Source organism: Pongo pygmaeus, chromosome 16 (genome assembly GCF_028885625.2).
Source record: "Pongo pygmaeus isolate AG05252 chromosome 16, NHGRI_mPonPyg2-v2.0_pri, whole genome shotgun sequence".
Classification (NCBI taxonomy): Eukaryota; Metazoa; Chordata; class Mammalia; order Primates; family Hominidae; genus Pongo; species Pongo pygmaeus.
In genome coordinates this window covers 67268423-67293111 of record NC_072389.2, presented here as the reverse complement: position 1 = coordinate 67293111, position 24689 = coordinate 67268423, and the positions used below count along the sequence as shown (strand labels likewise).

Genomic DNA, 24689 nt, shown 5'->3' with positions numbered 1-24689 from the left:
AAGTTTTATATTTTACCTCAGACTCATTATCAATTCTCTTCCTTCATGGATTGTGCTTTTGGTGTTGTATATAAGAAGTCTTCACTATACCCAAAGTTAGCTTATTTCCTCCTGTTATCTTCTAGGAGTTTTGTAATTTTGTGTTTTGTATTTATTTATTTTTATGTATGTATGTATTTATTTATTTTTGAGACAGAGTGTCACTCTGTTGCCCAGGCTGGAGTGCAGTGGTGTAATCACCGCTCACTGCAACCTCTGCCAACTATGAAAGCAATCCTCCCACCTCAGCCTCCTGAGTATCTGGGACTACAGGCACGCGCCACCAAGCCAGGCTGATATTTTTTATTTCTTTGTGGAGATGGGATTTCACCATGTTGTCTAGGCTGATCTCAAACTTATATTTAAGTCTAATCCAGTTTGAGTTATTTTTTGTGAAAGATGAAAGCTCTGTGTCTAGATTTGCTTTATTGCATATGGATGTCCAGGTGTTCCAACATAATTTGTTGAAAGACTTTGGTAGTTTCCTCATTTAGATCACATACACGTTGTATTCGATTTTATTTATACCTAAGTGTTTGTTTCTTTGGTGCTAATGTAAATGGTATTCTGTTTTTATTTTAAATTTTAATTGTTTATTGCTAGCATGTAAGAAAGCAGTTGACTTGTATATTAACCTTATATTTTTGCAATCTTGTTATAATTGCTTATTAGTTACAAGAGTTTTTTGGTTGATTCTTTGGGATTTTCTGTTTAGACAGTCATGTCAAATGTGAACATTGACACTATTTCTTCACTCCCAACTTTATTTTCTTGTCTTATCACATCTTGGACTTCCAGTACTATGTTGAGGTGGGAATGGTTGAGAGTGGACATACTTGTCTTGTTCTTAATCTTGGTGGGAAAGCATCTGGTTTCTCACTATGATGTTAGCTATAAGTTTTTTGTAGGTGCTCTTTATCAAGTTGAGGAAGTTCCCCTTTAAGTTGTCTCAGAGTTTTTATCATAAATAATGTTGGATTTATATTGTCTATAGTAGATATTTTATTCAGTGCTTTCATTGACTGGTATCCTCTAAATACATTTTATAGTTAGGACATTGTTAACACTATCATTGACTGATAGAAACAAGCTATGTAAAATAAAATATTATAGATTTTAGTATTCTCTAATTCAGGTGCCAGCAAAGTTTGGCCTATGAGCCAAATCTAACCCAATGCCTGTTTTTGTACAGCTTTTGATTTAAGAATGATTGTTTTTACATTTATAACTGGTTGAAAAAAATCAAAAGAAAATAACACATGAAAATTATGAAATTCAGTTTGTTTCCCATAAATAATGTTTTGTTGGGACACAGTGATTTCTGTTCTTTTACATGGCTGCTTTTACATTGCTACTCAGTGCACTACAAATCACAGTGTGTTTGAGTTAGTGCATATTGTTCTGCAGCATTTTTTATATTACTGATATATATCCATCATATCAAAACAAGAGAAAAGTGAACTTTGAATGTTCATCTTTTAGGGCATAATGAAATGTGTATTATCTTCTTATTAAAAAAAAGCATCATTTTATTATGTTATGGAACTACAGCTCTGCTGAAGTAATACAATATATATTGACAATATAGTTTCCAAACTAAGCACTTACCGTAACATTTTCAAATCACAGGAAAGCAATGGCCAGAAAAATTAGAAAATTTAAGGCAAAATATGTCATCACACAGAATATCTTTACAAATACAAAAAACAAGAATGAGGCTGCAAGCAAAGTAAGTTTCTGAGTGACTTATTTGTTAGCCAAGCCAGGAAAGTCTTTTACCAATAGTGAGTTAATTGAATTGTGTCTGATTGCAGCAGCTAAAGAAATGTATCCAGAGAAAATGAACTTGTTTAAGACCATTAGCTTTTCAGTAGGAACAGTTGCTTAAAGAATTGAAGACATTCAGAACAACATCAATAGTCAATTACAAAAACAAGGCAAATGATATTGAGTGGTTTCCTTTGGCTCTTGATGAGTCAACAGATGTTACTAGTACTGCTCAGTTGTGTATTTGAGAAGTCAGCACTGAGTCTGAAGTGACTAAAGGATTAACCTCTATAAATAGTTTGCCTAGGACAACTACAGGTGAGAATATTTTCAAACCAGCGGAAGAAATACTAATTCAATACAACCTGAAGATAGATACAACTGATTATGGGAAAAATATGTGTGGAACAGAAAAAGACTTAGTTGGACAAATTCATAAAGCTAGTGAAAATGTAAAGCATTTAAAGCGTATTGTATTATTTGTGAGCAGGTACTTAGTGGAAAATATTTCAGTCCACCTTTTGTTATCAAACCATTAGTGTCAAATAGTTAACTTTATTAATTCATGTGGACTTAACTATCATCAGTTCTGTGAATTTTCACCAGAAATAGAAGCTGAATGTTCTGACTTGTGTTACCACACAGCAGTTTGATGGGTTAGCAGCAGTAACTTTTTATTGTACTCTTTGAGTTCTGGGCCAGGATTAAAATTTTTTTGAACAAAAAGAACCACCCTCAACCACTATTATTAAACACCAATAATAGTGGCTTTGGAAATTAATTTTTGTTGCAGAATTGATAATGCAATAATAGCGGCTTTGGAAATTAGTTTTTATTGCATAATTGCAGAATTGATGATGTTTTTTAATGAATTTCAAGCTAAAATTAGAAGACAAACAGTGCTTATGTGAAAAATTTATACTACGGTATAGTCAATTTTGAAGACAGCTAATGTTTGAATCTCGAGTAGTATCGAAGATGTTCCATGTACTTCCTGTGCTGTCCAAGGTTAAAACATGAAGCAAAATCTCCACTTCCACATATATTTGGAGAGGATATATTTTAAGGCCTGCAACTCCAGTTCCAGCAACATTTTTTCTGACCTCAATGCAGGTGTAAGGAAGTTTCCACGTTTGAAAATTCATTTGTGCAATTGAGGAGCTTCTACCTAACTTTGAATTGGAAGTGATTGACCTGTAATGTATTAATATACTAAAAGGCAAATATCAAGAGAAGAATTTAATAGAATTTTATAAATGCCTTTCAAGTGATATATATGTTCAAGTAAAATAATAAATTCTCATTGACCAATATCAGTATTTGGCAGCACCTATCTGTGTGAAATGGCATTTTTAAAGATGCTCATTACAGATTACCATTAATAGATGAACATTTACAATAGATTTTGGTAATAAATAACACTAAGTGACATGTTACTTTCACAAAAGAAGTTTTTTTTTCATTAATAGACTTATTTTTAAGAATTGCTCTTAATTATTTTATATTCTAAATTTCATCAATTAAAAATTTATGGGAGTTTTTTCTCTCTTTGGTATCTAAGTTGCCTATCTAATAACTTGAATTTTGTCTCAGTCCAGAAAGCCTAAAATGTTTACTATTTAATATATGGCCCTCTGCAGAAAAAGTTTGCCAGTCCCTTAATTGATTGATGTCAACGTTGATAGAAAAAGTATTTTCTTGCTTGCCTCTTTTCTTTTTGTACTCTTGCAACACAGGTATAGTTTGTTACTTTAAGAAGTCCCTTATACCAATGTAATTATCACAGGAAAATAATAGTTACAATAATCTAGAGTTGAATAAAGTTCCACAGACCTAAATACATATTGCTAATTTAATTTTTTTGTGTGAATTATTTAGTTCTGGTGTTGTTTGGGAGATGAAACCAAAACAGAAATGGAAGCCATTTAGTCAAAAGCAGATAATCTTATTGGAACAATCCTATCAGAAACATCAAATATCAAGAGACCATGGCTGGATTAAGCTAGATAATAATTTTGAGGTATACCAAAATTCTTTTGTTTTGATTTTTGTATGTGTATTTTCTTGGTGGTGGTAGTAAGTAAAATTGTAATGCCCAAGTAAAGACGTGTGCAGAAATGAACTAGTTTATTTGTAGATAAACTTTTATTTCTTAATAGGATTGGCGTGTCTAATGATACACATTAGTATATTTTTAATTAAAATATATTGTTATTTAATCATATACTGTGAAACAGGATTTAAACCTGTGTTTTAATAATTTTATTACATTTTTATATTTTTATAATTCTATTTACAAATCAGATAGTCTTATGGAACTTGTTTTCAGAAAGATTAGGGAGAAGTTAAGATTGCTTCATTGAAATTTTTGTTATATATTGAATGACACCAATATATATTGCTAAATAAAGACCGTGTAAAATTACATATTTCATTGAGGAAAAACTACAAAAAGCTGCTCAAGTAAATTCATTAAATGTGAGTGATTGTTGGACATGAGTAGGCATACACAAATAAAGATGCACTCCACCTAGGCCGTTACACAGTTAAAACTAAAAGTCACCTGTGCTCCAGGAAGTCTACAGAAGCTTGACTGCAATTTCCAGCTTGCTCTAGTTTAATCATGCAGTTTAGTTACTCTTTGTCATTGTTGCCTGATGGTTTGGTTAGCACTGTCACCAGTTACATTCCCCAGCACCCCCATCAATTTTGGCCATACTTAAATGATAAAAAACTATATAATTCATGTCAGACATGACTAAGCTCTCAATTATTGATGCAAAACAGAGTTTGTTTAGAATTATCTTTCGGCCAGGTGCAGTGGCTCACACCTGTAATCTCAGTACTTTAGGAGGCTGAGGCAGGAGGATTACTTGAGGTCAGGAGTTTTGAGACTTGCCTGGACAACATAGTGTGACCTTGTCTCTACAAAAAAAAAAAAAAAAAAAAGATAATAAAATTAAAATTAGCTGGGCATGGTCTCACATCTGTAGTCTCAGCTGCTTGGGAGGCTGAGGCAGGAGGATCACTTGAGGCCAGGAGGTTGAGGCTGCAGTGAGCTGTGATTTTGCCACTGCACTTGCGACAGCAAGATGCCGTTTCAAAAAAAAAAAGAGTTATCTGGAACTATTCGTTACTTGAGGAAGTTTTCTTTTACATAAAGCATGTTTTTTAAACTATAGTTTCTATACTTGAAAAGTTTCACAATCTTTTTTTCTAATAACTTTGGTAGAAAAGTGGTGCTTTTGCTTCAGAGATCTCAACTGTAGATCACCTTAAGATAGATCTGTTGGTGAGACATAAAGAAAAAGATTTTTTCAATTTGATCAATAAACAGATATTAAAAATGGAATAGCTACTGTGCTAATGTCAGCTCATCACAAAAACATGTGCTTTTTTTCTAGGTCAATTTTGATAAAGATCCAATGGAAATGCGCCTCCCTATTCGTTGCCCTATTAAACGAGACTTTCTATCAGGAATTCAGATTGAATTTAAGCAGTCTTCTCACCAGAGAAGTTTAAGGGCCAGGTTGTACTGGCTTCAGGTAACATTGTCATTCTCAAATAAGTATTTATCATCACTTTGGGAATCTTGGGAATGAAATTTCTTTTTTACAACTATATAGTTTACATTGTAATTGGCATCTTTTCTTTGTGTGTTTTTTCCCCTTTTTCCGCATATCCTGTTTATTTAACATCTTACTTATAAACTTCGTGACTGTTGAGACTAATTTTGATCAATTAGCCTGCAAAAGGGTTTTCTTGCACTGCGATTGTTATTCTTAAATGTTCCTTTGAATTTGTCATGGGACCCCCAAATAAGATTTTCCTTTGTCATTCTTCAGGACAGAGAGCAGAGCTTTGCTGGAGGTTCCTTTTGGATGCTTGCTTGCTCCCTCCCAGCATCCCTCCCTTCCTTCCTTTTAGCTGTTAAGTACTGTTTAGGCTACTTTAATTCTTTTTCTTTTTACCTTATCCCCTAATTTCATATTCAGTTTCTACTTTTATTTAAACCATAGAGAATTGAAATCTCATAGGATCCATAGATACAAGTATTTTCATTAATGATGTACATACTGCACACTGTTAATACAATTATGAGAGTATTTATATAGTCCTTTATTGAAAGCCTTGCCCTTGCTGAGGTATGTAACTTTTACAGATTTAAAATGAAACTTCTAATTACACCACATATACATGCAGACACTTAATTATGATGAAAGTAGTGGCCTCTTCTATAACATTATCTTTGAAACTAAACATTTAAATTATTTGAAATCTTGCTAAGTTTGTTTTCTTTTCTTTCAGGTTGATAATCAGTTACCAGGTGCAATGTTCCCTGTTGTATTTCATCCTGTTGCCCCTCCAAAATCTATTGCTTTAGATTCAGGTAAAAAAAAAATAAGTTGTGACATAGATATACCTTATTATAAAAGTTAAATAGGCATTAGTTTGACCTAGTATAAAGCATTATTTTTTTTATGTGTTACTTCTTCCTCTTAGAGCCCAAGCCTTTCATTGATGTGAGTGTCATCACAAGATTTAATGAGTACAGTAAAGTCTTACAGTTCAAGTAAGTAAAGATTCCTGCTGTTTCTCTAAAAGAATTTAAAATGAGAATCTACTTTGAAAATAAATCTTACTCTTTTTGAAAGTGACTTTCATGTAAAAAGTATTTTCCAACTGAACCTATTAATTCACTTTTGGTCAAGTAATCTTTTATGCTTCAACTTAATTTTAGTAGTAGTCTCTACATATTTTAAAGTGTAGAATTTCTTCAACCATCTTCTTCCCTTTATAACTTCAATTAGAATATAAAATAGTAAGTGAAATCTAAATGATATGTATTTGTGAGCTGTGTTCTTTAATGTAATTGCTGTGAACTTTAAAAATTGGATCATACATGCTACATGATCTGGTTGTATTTGTTTCATCTGTGAGATGATGAATGTGGCATTTGGGACTGTAAGTGCTAAGTGTTAATGCAGCAGTATTACCTTGAGTGAAGCTTTCACTCTAGTGAAAAAGTCTCAATCTAAGAAGACTTTGATCTTATTAACATAATTTTTAGGAGATGAAGGAACAAGATATAACTGGCTTTTCACTGAAATCAAAGTTTTAACATTGAAAATTAAAAGATTTGGTAGAAATCCTTTTCCATCTTAATTTTTTTTTCTTAGGTATTTTATGGTCCTCATTCAGGAAATGGCCTTAAAAATTGATCAAGGGTTTCTAGGAGCTATTATTGCACTGTTTACCCCAACAACAGACCCTGAAGCTGAAACAAGACGGGTAAAAATTTTTATTTCTTGGGGAAAATATAAAATTAAAAAAATTTAAATCAGCCTTTTTCGAACGAATTTTAATAGAGAAAAAAATTAAAATAGAAATTCTTGATTTTTTTCAGACAAAGTTAATCCAACAAGATATTGATGCTCTAAATGCAGAATTAATGGAGACTTCAATGACTGATATGTCAATTCTTAGTTTCTTTGAACATTTCCATATTTCTCCTGTGAAGGTTTGTTGTAATTATTATTTTGAAAATTTAGTGAAATTATTGTAGAACTTTTTAAAGGGTCTGTGGACCAACGTAGGTTTTAATTTGTTGCATCATGTATTTGGCGGGAATTTTGTTTGATTAATCGAAATAATTAAGACAGTTCTCTGTAGCATATGTATAGCCACAATTCCCACAGAGAAACCACCAGAGCATGTTCCCCAGTTTTGAATTAATAACCCCCTTATTCAAAGAAGAAGCTGACAAAAGCATTTCTTAATTAAGCGTAGAAGTGCTTGCCAACGTTTAATGTTTTGGTTGCACTTTGTAACTACTATCACTGTCTAAACAGAGAGCTATAATGGGTGCTGTAACCAGAATGTGAAAACGCTGAAGTAAGTACTATGCTGTTGATGTGGTGTTTTTCCCCCCTTCCAAAATTTGATTGTAACTAAGGGAGTGGAAAATTGGATACCTTTCACTTGCCTGATTTTGTACTTTATGAACCCATTTCTTTTTTCTCTTTTGTTGTTCTTTTTAGCTTTTATAGGAGAAAGTCACTGCTTAGTAAATTCGTAAATTCACAAATGCTGTCAACCATAATGCTCTAAACTTGTGTAATGGGCCAGATTTGTAATTAAGTAACTCTTTAAAATATTGATGATCCTTTACATTCTCAAAAACTGTTTACAGCACATTACTTTCAATTGCATTTACCAGTTCTTCAGCTAAATGAATGGATTTCTAAAATGGAATTATTATTTTAAATTGATCTATTAGTTTGGTGATATCAGACATTGATAGTGTCAGGTTTAAAATTGATATTGTTTTATGTGATAGGTAATATACCATTTCTTTTTCACTTTTAAGTGAAACTCAGTTATTTGTGGAATTGAACAATACCTTAAACAAATATTTAGTGAATGCTTATTATGAAAGTTGCTGTGGAGGTATCAAGTAGCTTCATGGATATTATATTCTAGGGGGATATTAATGATTGATAATTTACCTAGTCGTGTTCTTAGGCACAGTGGGAATTGTGCCATGAAGTCTAATGGCAAAGATTATGAACAACAATTATTTTCATAGCCCGTAGTAACATTGCTCTAGGGAAGGGCTGGATTAATGTTTACCCGCGGTTACCTTTCCTGGATCCCAGCACTCCCAGACTCGTCATTTGGGCAGAGGGTCACATGAAAGAAAAAACTAACCACAGGCTTTCCTGGCGTTGCCCCAAGTCCACTTTACTTGAACTCTATATTGGTTAGTTAATATGCCTAGGAAATGACAAAATGAGAAAGGAAATTAATCTACTTTATTTACACATATTAAATTACTTTTTGACTATGTCTTCTTGCACTATTGCACTAATGATGGTTCAGTTCAAAGTAGCAGCTAAATGAGAATCTGAAATCTCATGTTTAAATACTAAGTTGGAGGATCTGTGGAAGCTGAAAACCTTAGTATACTTTTAAAAACTTGACAGCTTGCTAACTTACCTTAATTGTCATGTTATTGTTATTATCTATTATTTTGACTGGCAGATTACTTGTGTGCCAGTTGACATGTTTTTCTTCTTAAAATGATTACGCCATTTTTGTAAAGTGTGTCGGTTTCCTTCATATGAATACAATGGCATTTATATACATTGCATAAAATTAGAACTCTGTTTTTGGATCAGACTAATTTGTATTTTATCAAAAAGCAAAGAGAATCAAATGTAAGTGGGTTGTTCTGCTATAATGTATGGAATCAAATAATAGCTTTCACTAGGACTCTAATTGAAAGACTATTTTTGGTTTGTTTCTGGACTACCTGGATCCTAAATATGTAAATTTTTCACTTTTAGCTTTCATTTATTGAACATTGTTTTTCTTTTAGTTGCATTTGAGTTTGTCTTTGGGTTCCGGAGGTGAAGAATCAGACAAAGAAAAACAGGAAATGTTTGCAGTACATTCTGTCAACTTGCTGTTGAAAAGCATAGGTGCTACTCTGACTGATGTGGATGACCTTATATTCAAGTAAGACTTCTGTTAGAGTACATTGGGAAGCAGGTGTACCAAGGTCATGTTTCTGGACATTAATTCTCTCCACTTGTGCAATGTTAGCTTAGGAAAAGGATAACTTTACTACTTATATTTGGAGAATTTGGTCCATTTGTGATTATACTCTTTAGGAATGCTTATTGTATTCATAATGATAAGGTGAAGAGTCTTGTTTTTTTTGATTACTCATATCTAGATAATACATGGATGTAGAATAATAGAATTTTTTAGTCATATATTATAAATTAACCATATTTTAAAACATAATTATATTTAGAGATATGTAATGCTAGATGCATATGCATTAAATAAATTGTTATTGAATTGAAATTCAACAATGGTATTGGAACAAGTAGTTATCTGGGTGAAAAAAAATTCCCTGTAGATCATTTTTACCTTACATGTACACTACTAAATTTCAGAGAAAATGAATGATAAAATATAAAACCTAAACTGAAAAGACAAAAAAAGTCAAATCTCTGAATAGAGGAGGTCTAAGTTTAAAAGCGGTGGAAAACATTTCAATGGAAAATAAAAGATACATTTAACCACATAAAAATCAAATACTTTGCAACAAAATCAATGAAAATAATTAAAAAACAAAAGACTGGGAAAATATAATGACAGAGAAAGGTCTATTATCTTAATATTAAACATTGAGAAGAAAAACCTAGATTCTAATGGTATAATGGCCAGAGAACAATAAGAGATAATTCGCAAAAGGGAAAACACAGTGATGGCGTTATTATTTATCAAAGAATACATGCAAATTAAAGCAAATTATCAAAGATTTTAAAATATGAGTGATTGTATTTTAAAATCCTATTTAATACTAGTCGGGGTGGTTCTAAGAAATAGGCACTTTTTAAATACTGTTGGTATAAGTGAAAAACTGTATTTGTTAGGAGCCTTCAATGTTTTCTTGCTTTTCACTCAGTAATTCTCTTTTTGGAAATTCTTTCCAAAAAGTAATCTAACCTTGAAGTTCAACCAAAGAGTTATATTCAGCATACACATGGCATCATTAATTATTTTACCAAAAATTGGAAATGTCTGACAGTGGAAGAATTCTTTGTTACGACACTGCCACATGGTAGCATGCTATGCATCCATTAAAAATGGTTATATAAAGTTTTAAATAACATAGAGAAATACTTATCCACAGTGTTGAGTGTAAACAGGGCATACAAAATGTTTTAAACATTTTATCATTGCATATAAAAGAAAAGAAAGAATTCTAAGTGCGAAATAAGAAAATAAACCTTTAAAATCCACTATGTGATGGGATGATGGTTGACTTTTAAAGAACTCTTTATGCATGTATGAAAAACTCGTGCAGTTTTTGTAATAATTTAGTAACCATTATTAAGACAATCATAAATTGTATGTGGTAAATGTACGAAGTCAATTGTGAAAGAATTGGCTATGATTAGCATTAGCTGTCATTCAAATTTTAAGTCCCTTTTTTTTTTATCATATAATCTTAGTATCTTTGAATCTTTCCTTTTTCTCCTCCCAGACTTGCTTATTATGAAATTCGATATCAATTCTACAAGAGAGATCAGCTTATATGGAGTGTTGTTAGGCATTACAGTGAACAGGTAATTTCCTATCATAGTATTTCATAAGGAATATACTTCATAAAATATCAGAACATTTGCATGTGACTGTATAGTGTGCAGTAATGTTTATCTAATTTGCCTCACTTTGAAATCTCCTTATTTAGTGGTTTTCTTCAATGATTAATTTCTATTTCTTTAGTTCTACCCCTCTTTATACACCTTTTGAAAATTTTCCTCCAGTTCCTTTTTTGACTTTGCAATTATACTTTTACCACTTTGGGAAAGAATAGTGACTTTATAGTCATTATACTTGATTTCTTCAGTGATTATAGTTTCTGAATATAATCTAGTGAATTACAAGCAGAATTCTAAGCCCGTTTCCTCCCTGTGCCTCAGTTACTCTATGTATGCATAGAGACAGTAGTTGTTGCAGGTCACTTTGGTACAATTGCTATCCCATGGAACTGCATGGTGACATCTCCTTTCCTTCCACTGCTGGAATATTCTTTCTCCTGTTACATGTACAGACATTATGATTGTTACATGTTAAAATGAGGATATGTTTTCCCTTATTTTTTGTTTTGGTTATTATTTTCCATCTAATTTGTTAATAATGATGGTAAAGTAATACTAAAAACAACTAACAATTACTGAATTATATATTCATTTAATATGCATACTCACCCATGCAAGGACAGTGTAACTTCCCTTTTTAAAAAATTTTGAGTTTTTATAGAGACGGAGTCTCACTATGTTGCCCAGGCTGGTCATTAACTCCTGGCCTCAAGTGATCCTCTCATCTCAGCCTCCTAAACTGTTGGGATTACAGGCATGAGCCACCACACCCAGCCTGACCTTCCATTTTATAGATTAGAAGACAGGCTGTTAGATACTAAATGACTTGCACAAGGTCACATAACTGCTACGTGGCAGCCTGTGCATCAAACCTAGTTCTGTCTAATTTAAAAGCTGTTTAAATTAGCATAGTGCCTGGCACATAGTAAAAGATCAATTAGTGGAGGTAGTGGTGGTTATTCCATACAGCTTTCTTTTAACACAAACTTAATTTTATCAGTAAATCTCTTTTTTTCTATTTCATTATGATGTTTCTTACAATAATTGTGAAGGACTTAATTTAATTTTTTTTCTTTTTTAGTTCTTGAAACAGATGTATGTCCTTGTATTGGGGTTAGATGTACTTGGAAACCCATTTGGATTAATTAGAGGTCTGTCCGAAGGAGTTGAAGCTTTATTCTATGAACCCTTCCAGGTATTGACCTCTTATTTATTTTAAGAATAGGTATAGAAAAATGGATGGTCTATTTTTTAATAACAAATAGTAATTTGCATTGTAATTGTATCTGGGAATTGAATAATGTTGAAATCACAAAAGTATATCAATTTTATATTTTTATTTAAAGGTACATGAGATAACATTGGATGATTGTTTAGAATTTAATGAGCACTGCCCACATTTGCCAGGATTTAATGTAGTTGTAAGAATATTTAGAGTGCTGGGTAGATTAAGACTTTCAAGACTGTTCCATCATTGTGGAAGGGACTAATAGGGCACTGAAAGCAAAGTTTGTTTCATATTCAAGCTGTCATCTAACCTATTCCCCTCCATTTAAAGGGTCTAGCAGCCAGTCCAGTGTATGAGGGTTTCAGAAGAATAAAGCAGAGAAAATAAATGGGAGAATAAAACAGTAAAAAAATCTGTGGGCTCTTGCTGTTGTTATCACTGCGCTTGTTTTAGCAATCTGATGAAACTTAGTTCTGGGAGGCCAACTTCAAATTGTAATTGAAGCCAGTGATTTATACCTATCCAATTTTTGACTTAAAGAATTTGCTAAGATCATGTAGGTTGAAAGTGTCTTCAAACACAGTAGATATTCTATCCATATTTGGGGTAGAAGTGAAAATTGATTCATCACAATGTTTATGGATTTTTACAGATTTGGATTCTTCTTGCAAACCCTGAACTATTAAATTAAAAGTCTGAAACTTATTTAAATTTTAAATAATAAGATTATTTTTTATTTTTTATTTTTTTTTTGCCAGGGTGCTGTTCAAGGCCCTGAAGAATTTGCAGAGGGATTAGTGATTGGAGTGAGAAGCCTCTTTGGACACACAGTAGGTATGTATCACATATTTGTGTATATGTATATATTTTTTATTATATTGTTATGAAATATGTTGTTATGAAAAACGAATGCTTTTATTTAATAAAGGAGGGATCACTTTCTTAATAATCCCTTTTAAAAGATATGATTCCCATGTTTTTAAATGAAAAATAACAGTGGACTGCTGGTTTTTTAATATGTCTTTGTAGTGTTGAATAAATGCAAATAATTTTACATTTTAATTAAATAATTTTATTCCTTTTCTTGTTAGATGGGAAAAGTTAATTTCTGCATTTTTTGTATGAGACAGAATTTTAAGCACCTATTAGTTTAAAGCAATTGCATGCTATATATTGTGATAATGCTGTTTATATAAACAATGTAACTTCTCTGAGCCTTAAAAAAATTTTATTTTTAATTGACACATGATTGTATATATTTATGGGGGATAGACTGATATTTTGATACATGTATACAATATGTAGTGATCAAATCTGATAATTAGCATATTTATCACCTCGAACATTTATCATTTCTTTGTGTTGGGAACATTCAAGTCCCTCTCTTCTAGCTATTTGAAGACATACAATAAGTTGTTGTTAACTATAGTCACCCTACAGTGCTATAGCACGCTAGAACTTATTCTCCTATCTGGCTGTGATGTTGTATCCATTAAGCAATATCTCCCTATCCTCTCCTCTCCCTACCCATCTCAGCCTTTAATAACCACAGTTCTACTCTCTAATTCTATGAGTTCAACTTCTTTAGCTGTCAGATGTGAATGAGAACATGCAGTGTTTGTTTTTCTGTGCCAGACTTAACATAATGTCCTCCACGCTCATCCAAGTTGCTGTGAATGACCGGTTTTCCTTTTTTTTTAATGCCTGCGTAGTATTCTGGGGTGTGTGTGTGTGTGTGTGTGTGTGTGTGTATGTGTGTATCACATTTTCTTTATCCATTCATCCACTGATAGACACTTAGATTGATTGTATATCAGCTATTGTCACTAGTGCTGCAGTAAACATGGGAGTGCAGACATCTCTTGATACACTGATTTCTTTTCTTTTGGGTATATACCCAGTATTTGGATTGGTGGATCATACGGTAGTTCTAGTTTCAGTTTTTTGAGGAGCCTCCATACTGTTTTCCATAATAGCTGTATTAAGTTATATTCCCACTCTTAGTATGTAAGCATTCCCTTTTCTCCACTTCTTTGACAGCGTTTGTGATTTTTTTTGTCTTTTTTATGATAACTATTCTAACTGGGGTGAGATAATATCTCACTGTGGTTTTGATTTGCACTTTCCTGGTGATTATTGAACATTTTTTCATATACTTGTTGGCCATTTGTATGTCTCCTTTTAAGAAATATTTATTCAGATCGTTTGCCTATTTTAAAATCAGATTATTTGTTTTCTTGCTGTTGAGTTCCTTGTATAGTTCCTTGTATATTCCAGAAATTAATCCCTTGTCTTTGATAGGTGGTGCAGCAGGAGTTGTATCTCGAATCACTGGTTCTGTTGGGAAAGGTTTGGCAGCAATTACAATGGACAAGGAATATCAGCAAAAAAGAAGAGAAGAGTTGAGTCGACAGCCCAAAGATTTTGGAGACAGCCTGGCCAGAGGAGGAAAGGGCTTTCTTCGAGTAAGTTATCTGCTGAATCTTTAAGAAATCTGCAACTTAAAAAAAATGTATTCTAGCTGGTTGTGTGAAACTTAGAATGCTGCTTATGAGTCTAGGCCTGTAGGAATAGAAAGAATGATAAATGATGGACTTCCCAGTTTCCTTTTTGCTCCCCTTCCCCATTGTCACCACCAGATCTATCCCCTGAATTGCCAGATTTCGTAAAACTGTAATGATGACAGGGTAGTACTGGTGTAGAAGGTGAGGAAGTGAGAAGCAGAGATACATGGTACCGATGGAAACTAGAGGGAGAAGGAGCTCTGCAGGTCATCAGCAATTGACTGTTTCTGTGGAAGGGATGTGTGAAAGTTAATTGTTGATAATCCAGGAACTGCCTTTCATTACTTTTTAATACTTTTAAAATTATATAGGTAATAGATGAATACTGCTTAATTATATAGGTGATGTATGAATATACTCATAATTACAAGAACTTAAAAGTTATTCTGTTAATAAGTAAATAAAACATTTTAAGTAAGGCTAGAATACCCTAATCATCTCATCTGTTTCCAATTTAAGTGTGTAGCCATCAGTTCTCTTTCTGTGGGTTTATGGAATATACAGGTATTTTACTACCATTACTTCACAATGATTAAAAATGTATTAGTATATTCATGTTTTAATTTTGGAAATAATTTCAGGAAACTGCTGTGTTTTTTGGTAGTAATTTGTAATGTTGGGTGTTACAGTTACTAAGGCACTTTATTTGCCAGGTTATTACCTATCCTTGGAAGGGCCCTTTGTTTTCAGTTTTCTACACTTCCACTAAGTTACAATGTAATCACCTTAAAATTTATAATTAGATCATAAATATTAATTGGCTCAACTCACTCATTTTGCTGATGTGGAAACTGAGACTTAAAAGAGATTTCAACTACCCATGGTTACATAGCTGATTGGTATCATAGCCAGATTTAAAATCCTTTTACCTGCTTTACTCCTGTTTCTTTTATAAAATTTATAAAATGCTTTCATTTAAGATTTGCTGTGATATGATATTTGAAAAATCATAGTGCTAACTTATATATGTGTGTTGTTCACATTATCAAGTTAAGTCTTCAATTTTTGTTGTTGTTGTTGTTATTTCCAGTATGTCTGTAGAGACCTCCAGTGGTTGGTTTAAAATTAAACACCTTCCATTCAGTCTAAACTATATGATTGATTTCTCTTTCAGGGAGTTGTTGGTGGAGTGACTGGAATAATAACAAAACCCGTGGAAGGTACGTTGAAAATATTTCCTTCCTTTACAAACTCTGAAGACTTGATTCTATTAGTAAACATAATAGATGTTATATCTGCTATATACTTGATTGAGAAAATTACTGACTGAATTTTATATTCGTAGCCTTAAGTTGCTCAATGAATGTATTTTCCTTAGAAAGCAGAGAGGTTAAGTAGTAGATCATGCTTCAGACTTTGAATGCTATTTTTATCAGGGCCAGAGATAAACTAGATTTGTTTGGGCCCTCAGTAGCAATTCACTCAGTTTTGCTGTTGTTGTTTTTATCCCATTAAAAAAGCACATTGCTTATTCAGTGCAATCCCTATCAAAATCCCAGTTGGTTTCTTTGCAGAAATTGACAAGCCAAGTCCAAAATTTATAGGGCAATTCCAGGGATCCAAAATAGCCAAAAAAGTCTTCAAAAAGAACAAAGTTAGAGGACTTCTACTTCCCAAATTCAAAACTTACTGTAAAGCTACAGTAACTAAGACAGTGTAGTACTAACATAAGGATAGACATATAGAACAGTGGGATACTATTCAGAAACAGAGTTCAGAAGGAGTCAGAAATAGACTCTTACTTATGGTTAACTGATCTTCGACAAGGATGTCAAGATAATTCAATAGGAAAGAACCGTCCTCAACAAATTTGCTGGGACAACTTCATATCTATGAGCAAAAGAACAAAATTGGACCCCTACCTGTACCGTATATAAAAATGAGTTCACAATGGATTAAATACCTAAATGTAAGAGCAAAACTGTTAAACTCAGAGGAAAATATAGGAGTAAATCTTCATGACTTTGGATTAGGCAAAACTTTGCTAGAAAAGATACATAAATTGGACTTTATCAAATACATAAACTGAACTTCATCAAAATTTAAAATTTTTGTGCTTCAAAGGACAACCATGAAGAAAGGGAAAAGACAGCCCACAGAATGGAAGAAAATTTTTGCAAATCATCTATGTGATAAAAGATATCTAGAACATATAGAGAACTATTAAAAATCAATAATAAAAAGCCAACACAATTTTAAATGAGCAAAAGATATGAATAGACATTTCTCCAAAGAAGATATACAGATGGCCAATAAACACATAAAAGGATGCTAAACATCATTACTCAATAGGGAAATGCGAGTCAAAACTATGAGATACCATTTCACACCTACTGGGGTGGCTAGAATCAAGTGTTAAGAGGATGTGGAGAAATTCGAACCCTCATACACTACTAGTGGGACTGTAAAATAATGCAGTCATTTTGGAGGAAAATAGTCTGTCAGTGCTTCAAAAAGTTAAACACAGAGTCACCATGTGTCCCAGCAATTCTACTCCTAGGTTTATACCCAGAAGATTTGAAAACAGGTGTTCAAACAAAAACTGTGCACAAATGTTCATAGTACCATTATTCAAAATAACCAAAAGATGGAAACAACCCAAATGTCCATCACCTGATACATGAATAAACAAAAGGTGATATTTCCATACATTAGAGTAGTACTCAGTCATAAAAAGGAATCATGTACTGGTACTTGTTACAAAATGGATGAATCTTGAAAACATGATGCTAACTATGTGAAGAATGCAGAAGCCTCAGGAGCCGATGCGATCAACTGGAAGAAAGGGTATCAGTGATGGAAGACGAAATGAATGAAATGAAGCGAGAAGGGAAGTTTAGAGAAAAAAGAATAAAAAGAAACGAACAAAGCCTCCAAGAAATATGAGACTATGTGAAAAGACCAAATCTACATCTGATTGGTGTACCTGAAAGTGACGGGGAGAATGGAACCAAGTTGGAAAACACTCTGCAGGATATTATCCAGGAGAACTTCCCCAGTCCAGCAAGGCAGGCCAACATTCAGATTCAGGAAATACAGAGAATGCCACAAAGATACTCCTCGAGAAGAGCAACTCCAAGACACATAATTGTCAGATTCACCAAAGTTGAAATGAAGGAAAAAATGTTAAGGGCAGCCCGAGAGAAAGGTCAGGTTACCCACAAAGGGAAGCCCATCAGACTAACAGCGGATCTCTTGGCAGAAACTTTACAAGCCGGAAGAGAGTGGGGGCCAATATTCAACATTCTTAAAGAAAAGAATTTTCAACCCAGAATTTTCATATCCAGCCAAACTAAGCTTCATAAGTGAAGGAGAAATAAAATACTTTACAGACAAGCAAATGCTGAGAGATTTTGTCACCACCAGGCCTGCCCTAAAAGAGCTCCTGAAGGAAGCACTAAACATGGAAAGGAACAACCGGTACCAGCCACTGCAAAATCATGCCAAATTGTAAAGACCATCGATGCTAGGAAGAAACTGCATCAACTAACGAGCAAAATAACCAGCTAACATCATAATGACAGGATCAAATTCACACATAACAATATTAACTTTAAATGTAAATGGACTAAATGCTCCAATTAAAAGACACAAGACTGGCAAACTGGATAAAGAGTCAAGACCCATCAGTGTGCTGTATTCAGGAAACCCATCTCACGTGCAGAGACACACATAGGCTCAAAATAAAAGGATGGAGGAAGATCTACCAAGCAAATGGAAAACAAAAAAAGGCAGGGGTTGCAATCCTAGTCTCTGATCAAACAGACTTTAAACCAACAAAGATCAAAAGAGACAAAGAAGGCCATTACATAACGGTAAAGGGATCAATTCAACAAGAAGAGCTAACTATCCTAAATATATATGCACCCAATACAGGAGCACCCAGATTCATAAAGCAAGTCCTGAGTGACCTACAAAGAGACTTAGACTCCCACACAATAATAATGGGAGGCTTTAACACCGCACTGTCAACATTAGACAGATCAACAAGACAGAAAGTTAATAAGGATACCCAGGAATTGAACTCAGCTCTGCACCAAGCGGACCTAATAGACATCTACAGAACTCTCCACCCCAAATCAACAGAATATACATTCTTTTCAGCACCACACCACACCTATTCCAAAATTGACCACATAGTTGGAAGTAAAGCTCTCCTCAGCAAATGTAAAAGATCAGAGATTATAACAAACTATCTCTCAGACCACAGTGCAATCAAACTAGAACTCAGGATTAAGAAACTCACTCAAAACCGCTCAAGTACATGGAAACTGAACAACCTGCTCCTGAATGACTACTGGGTACATAACGAAATGAAGGCAGAAATAAAGATGTTCTTTGAAACCAACGAGAACAAAGACACAACATACCAGAATCTCTAGGACACATTCAAAGCAGTGTGTAGAGGGAAATTTATAGCACTAAATGCCCACAAGAGAAAGCAGGAAAGATCCAAAATTAACACCCTAACATCACAATGAAAAGAACTAGAGAAGCAAGAGCAAACACATTCAAAAGCTAGCAGAAGGCAAGAAATAACTAAAATCAGAGCAGAATTGAAGGAAATAGAGACACAAAAAACCCTTCAAAAAATTAATGAATCCAGGAGCTGGTTTTTTGAAAGGATCAACAAAATTGATAGACCGCTAGCAAGACTAATAAAGAAGAAAAGAGAGAAGAATCAAATAGACGCAATAAAAAATGGTAAAGGGGATATCACCACCGATCCCACAGAAATACAAACTACCATCAGAGAATACTACAAACACCTCTACGCAAATAAACTAGAAAATCTAGAAGAAATGGGTGAATTCCTTGACACATACACCCTCCCAAGACTAAACCAGGAAGAAGTTGAATCTCTGAATAGACCAATAACAGGCTCTGAAATTGTGGCAATAATCAATAGCTTACCAACCAAAAAGAGTCCAGGACCAGATGGATTCACAGCCGAATTCTACCAGAGGTACAAGGAGGAACTGGTACCATTCCTTCTGAAACTATTCCAATCAATAGAAAAAGAGGGAATCCTCCCTAACTCATTTTATGAGGCCAGCATCATCCTGATACCAAAGCCTGGCAGAGACACAACCAAAAAAGAGAATTTTAGACCAATATCCTTGATGAACATTGATGCAAAAATCCTCAATAAAATAGTGGCAAACCAAATCCAGCAGCACATCAAAAAGCTTATCCACCATGATCAAGTGGGCTTCATCCCTGGGATGTAAGTCTGGTTCAATATATGCAAATCAATAAATGTAATCCAGCATATAAACAGAACCAAAGACAAAAACCACGTGATTATCTCAATAGATGCAGAAAAGGCCTTTGACAAAATTTAACAACCCTTCATGCTAAAAACTCTCAATAAATTAGGTATTGATGGGACGTATCTCAAAATAATAAGAGCTATCTATGACAAACCCACAGCCAATATCATACTGAATGGGCGAAAACTGGAAGCATTCCCTTTGAAAACTGGCACAAGACAGGGATGCCGTCTCTCACCACTCCTATTCAACATAGTGTTGGAAGTTCTGGCCAGGGCAATTAGGCAGGAGAAGGAAATAAAGGGTATTCAATTAGGAAAAGAGGAAGTCGAATTGTCCCTGTTTGCAGATGACATGATTGTATATCTAGAAAACCCCATTGTCTCAGCCCAAAATCTCCTGAAGCTGATAAGCAACTTCAGCAAAGTCTCAGGATACAAAATCAATGTACAAAAATCACAAGCATTCTTATACACCAATAACAGACAGAGAGCCAAATCATGAGTGAACTCCCATTCACAATTGCTTCAAAGAGAATAAAATACCTAGGAATCCAGCTTACAAGGGACGTGAAGGACCTCTTCAAGGAGAACTACAAACCACTGCTCAATGAAATAAAAGAGCATACAAACAAATGGAAGAACATTCCATGCTCATGGGTAGGAAGAATCAATATCGTGAAAATGGCCATACTGCCCAAGGTAATTTATAGATTCAATGCCATCCCCATCAAGCTACCAATGACTTTCTTCACATAATTGGAAAAAACTACTTTAAAGTTCAGATGGAACCAAAAAAAGAGCCCGCATCGCCAAGTCAATCCTAAGCCAAAAGAACAAAGCTGGAGGCATCACGCTACCTGACTTCAAACTATACTACAAGGCTACAGTAACCAAAACAGCATGGTACTGGTACCAAAGCAGAGATATAGATCAATGGAACAGAACAGAGCCCTCAGAAATAACGCCACATATCTACAACTATCTGATCTTTGACAAACCTGAGAAAAACAAGCAGTGGGGAAAGGATTCCCTATTTAATAAATGGTGCTGGGAAAACTGGCTAGCCATATGTAGAAAGCTGAAACTGGATCCCTTCCTTACACCTTTCACAAAAATTAATTCAAGATGGATTAAAGACTTAAACGTTAGAGCTGAAACCATAAAAACCCTAGAAGAAAACCTAGGCTAATATTACCATTCAGGACTTAGGCATGGGCAAGGACTTCATGTCTAAAACACCAAAAGCAATGGCAACAAAAGCCAAAATTGACAGATGGGATCTAATTAAACTAAAGAGCTTCTGCACAGCAAAAGAAATTACCATGAGAGTAAACAGGCAACCTACAAAATGGGAGAAAATTTTCACAACCTACTCATCTGACAAAGGGCTAATATCCAGGATCTACAATGAACTCAAACAAATTTACAAGAAAAAAACAACCCCATCAAAAAGTGGGCAAAGGACATGAACAGACACTTCTCAAAGAAGACATTTATGCAGCCAAAAACACATGAGAAAATGCTCACCATCACTGGCCATCAGAGAAATGCAAATCAAAACCACAACGAGATACCATCTCACACCAGTTAGAATGGCAATCATTAAAAAGTCAGGAAACAACAGGTGCTGGAGAGGATGTGGAGAAATAGGAACACTTTTACACTGTTGGTGGGACTGTAAACTAGTTCAACCATTGTGGAAGTCAGTGTGGCGATTCCTCAGAGATCTAGAACTATAAATACCATTTGACCCAGCCATCCCATTACTGGGTATATACCCAAAGGATTATAAATCATGCTGCTATAAAGACACATGCACACGCATGTTTATTGTGGCACTATTCACAATAGCAAAGACTTGGAACCAACCCAAATGTCCAACAATGATAGACTGGATTGAGAAAATGTGGCACATATACACCATGGAATACTATGCAGCCGTAAAAAATGATGAGTTCATGTCCTTTGTAGGGACATGGATGAAACTGGAAACCATCATTCTCAGCAAACTATAGCAAGGACAAAAAACCAAACACCGCGTGTTCTCACTCATAGGTGGGAATTGAACAATGAGAACACATGGACACAGGAAGGGGAACATCACACACCAGGGACTGTTGTGGAGTCGGGGGAGTGGGGAGGGATAGCATTAGGAGATATACCTATTGCTAAATGACGAGTTAATGGGTGCAGCACACCAGCATGGCACATGTATACTTATGTAACTAACCTGCACATTGTGCACATGTACCGCAAAACTTAAAGTATAATAATAATAAAGTAAAATAAAATAAAATAAAAACATGATGCTAAGTAGAAAAAAAGTCACAATACACCACATATTACATAATTCCATTTGTCTGAAATGTCGAGAATAGGCAAATCCATAGTGATAGAAAGTATCTGTAGGTGGTTACCTAGTCTGGAGGTGGGGAGGAGCAGGGAGGAATGGAGGTACACTGAGTAGGATTTGGTGGGGAGAGGCTGGGGGAAATAGGGAATGATTGCTAATGGAAAGGGGGTTTCTTTTTAAAATGATAAACGTTTTCTAAAATGGATTGTGGTGATAGTTGTGCAAGTCTGAACGTACTAAAAGCTAATTTATGCTAAAATTTAATTTGCACATTTTAAATGGTAAATTTTATGGTATGTGAATTGCATTTCAATAAAGTTGTTATGTATTTTTTTAAAAGCGCACTCCTTAAAAAATCTAATGGTTAGCATTAAAAAAGAGAATGTTTACTGGTCCCTTCTTACACCTGCAAGTTGCAGGTACGATGAGACTCCTAGGTCAGTAGTTCTCAAACTTGAGCATGTGTCAGAATCACCTGGAGTGCTTAGTAAAACATAAATGCTGGCCCCGCCCCAGAGTTTCTGATTCAGCAGGTCTGGGGTGGGGCCCAGGAATGTGCATTTCTAACACACTTTGAGAAACCACTATTTTATCACATTAGGATTGCATTTAACTTCTTTAGAAAGCCAAATTTTTGTAACTTCCTGGGTAAAACAGTTCAGTATCTGGCCCAGGTTTTGATTGAGCTCAAACTTGCTCATTTAAAAATATCTTTATCCATTCATGGTCATTGGTTTTCTGAAGGTGCCAAAAAGGAAGGAGCTGCTGGATTCTTTAAAGGAATTGGAAAAGGGCTTGTGGGTGCTGTGGCTCGTCCAACTGGTGGAATCGTAGATATGGCCAGTAGTACCTTCCAAGGCATTCAGAGGTAATTGAGTACATACTATGTGCAAGGTGTGTGTCTGTGTGCTAATTATTACAAGGAATACATAAATAGATTAGACTAATTTGCCTGCTCCTAAGGATCTTAACGTCTAATTGAAAGCTGTGGTAGCTTTAAAACATAGAGTGCCTCCAGAAAGGAATAAGAAAAGACATATTTTACGAACATGGTGAAACCCCGTCTCTACTAAAAATACAAAAATTAGTCAGGCGTGGTGGCGGGCACCTGTAATCCTAGCTACTTGGGAAGCTGAGGCATGAGAACCGCGTAAACCTAGGAGGCGGAGGTTGCAGTGAGCTGACATTGTGCCACTGCACTCCAGCCTGGGCAACAGAGGGAGACTTTGTCTCAAAAAAAAAAGAAAAGAAAAGACATATTTTATGGCTGAATTTCTCTTTTATTCAACAAATGTTTATTACCTACCATGTGTCAAGCCCTGTGCTAGACACCAAGGATACAAAGAGTAGATGAGCTAGGCCCTGCTTTTATTGGGGGACTTGGAGTCAGACAGATTTGGTTTTAATACTTTTGCATTATTTGGGGAAAGCTATTTAAAATTACTGATTGTTTTTTTGTGAAATATTTGTGTATTTAATCAACACACACATTATTTTGAAAGACTCTCACGTATTTTCTTACACTTACTCTGATGCCTTATTCAGGGCAGCAGAATCAACTGAGGAGGTATCTAGCCTCCGTCCCCCTCGCCTGATCCATGAAGATGGCATCATTCGTCCTTATGACAGACAGGAATCTGAGGGCTCTGACTTACTTGAGGTAAATTTTGTTCTTCATGGTCACGAGTGAAATGGAATTTTAATGATTTCTAGGCCCAGGATTTCATAGGTGGTTCTTAAAGTTCCTGATTCTTGAACTTCTTTAAGTATTTTACATAGTTTCTAGAGTAGAGGTTCATTATTTGTTTTTCATTTTAGCATGTGTTAAATGGAAATTACAGATGATTTTTTTTCTACATAGGAGCAAAGCTTTTTTTGTGTGCAGAAAAGATAATGTTAAGTCATAGGCTATATCACTATTTCTGTGATAGCTCATTTAGTTAACATTGTTAATTTTGTTTTCCTGCTTTGTAGCTAATTATTGGAACTTCATTGCTTCCATTTCTCCCAACCAAATTAATTTATTTGCACTACTTTGTAAATCTGGATTTATTTCAGTAACTAGAACTAGATGAGAGAATAAAAGATTATATATAATTATGATCTTGTTAAACCTTAAAGAAAATTTAAGAGCTTTTTGGCTTTTATTTTAGTTTTAACTTGATTATATTTTGATAATATATACATATATAAACTGCTATTCTCCCATGACAGGCTTTCCCCCAAAAGAAATGTATTAATATTTTTCTACCTTGACTTTAAAATAAAATGCCACTTAATT

At 34.3% G+C, this 24689-nt stretch overlaps 1 protein-coding gene across 5 annotated transcripts in view; it reads left to right on the top strand.

Moving 5' to 3' along the window:
• The window catches only part of VPS13C (vacuolar protein sorting 13 homolog C), a 196905-nt gene that overhangs the window by 156477 nt on the left and 15739 nt on the right, over nt 1-24689 (top strand). For 4 of the 5 annotated variants that reach the window (XR_010123963.1, XM_054450335.2, XM_054450337.2 and 1 more), the window contains 14 exons: nt 3685-3826; nt 5211-5351; nt 6115-6196; nt 6310-6379; nt 6987-7098; nt 7214-7327; nt 9188-9327; nt 10871-10952; nt 12070-12183; nt 12975-13050; nt 14518-14681; nt 15895-15940; nt 23153-23276; nt 23954-24068. Coding sequence is in view for 4 of the 5 variants with exons in the window: in XM_054450335.2 (XP_054306310.1) it covers nt 3685-3826; nt 5211-5351; nt 6115-6196; nt 6310-6379; nt 6987-7098; nt 7214-7327; nt 9188-9327; nt 10871-10952; nt 12070-12183; nt 12975-13050; nt 14518-14681; nt 15895-15940; nt 23153-23276; nt 23954-24068 (1522 nt within the window). In the remaining variant the exon portion in view is untranslated. Of the gene's footprint in view, nt 1-1668; nt 1985-3684; nt 3827-5210; nt 5352-6114; nt 6197-6309; nt 6380-6986; nt 7099-7213; nt 7328-9187; nt 9328-10870; nt 10953-12069; nt 12184-12974; nt 13051-14517; nt 14682-15894; nt 15941-23152; nt 23277-23953; nt 24069-24689 lie in introns of those variants that run through there. The other variant, XM_063652676.1, reaches the window with a different exon arrangement.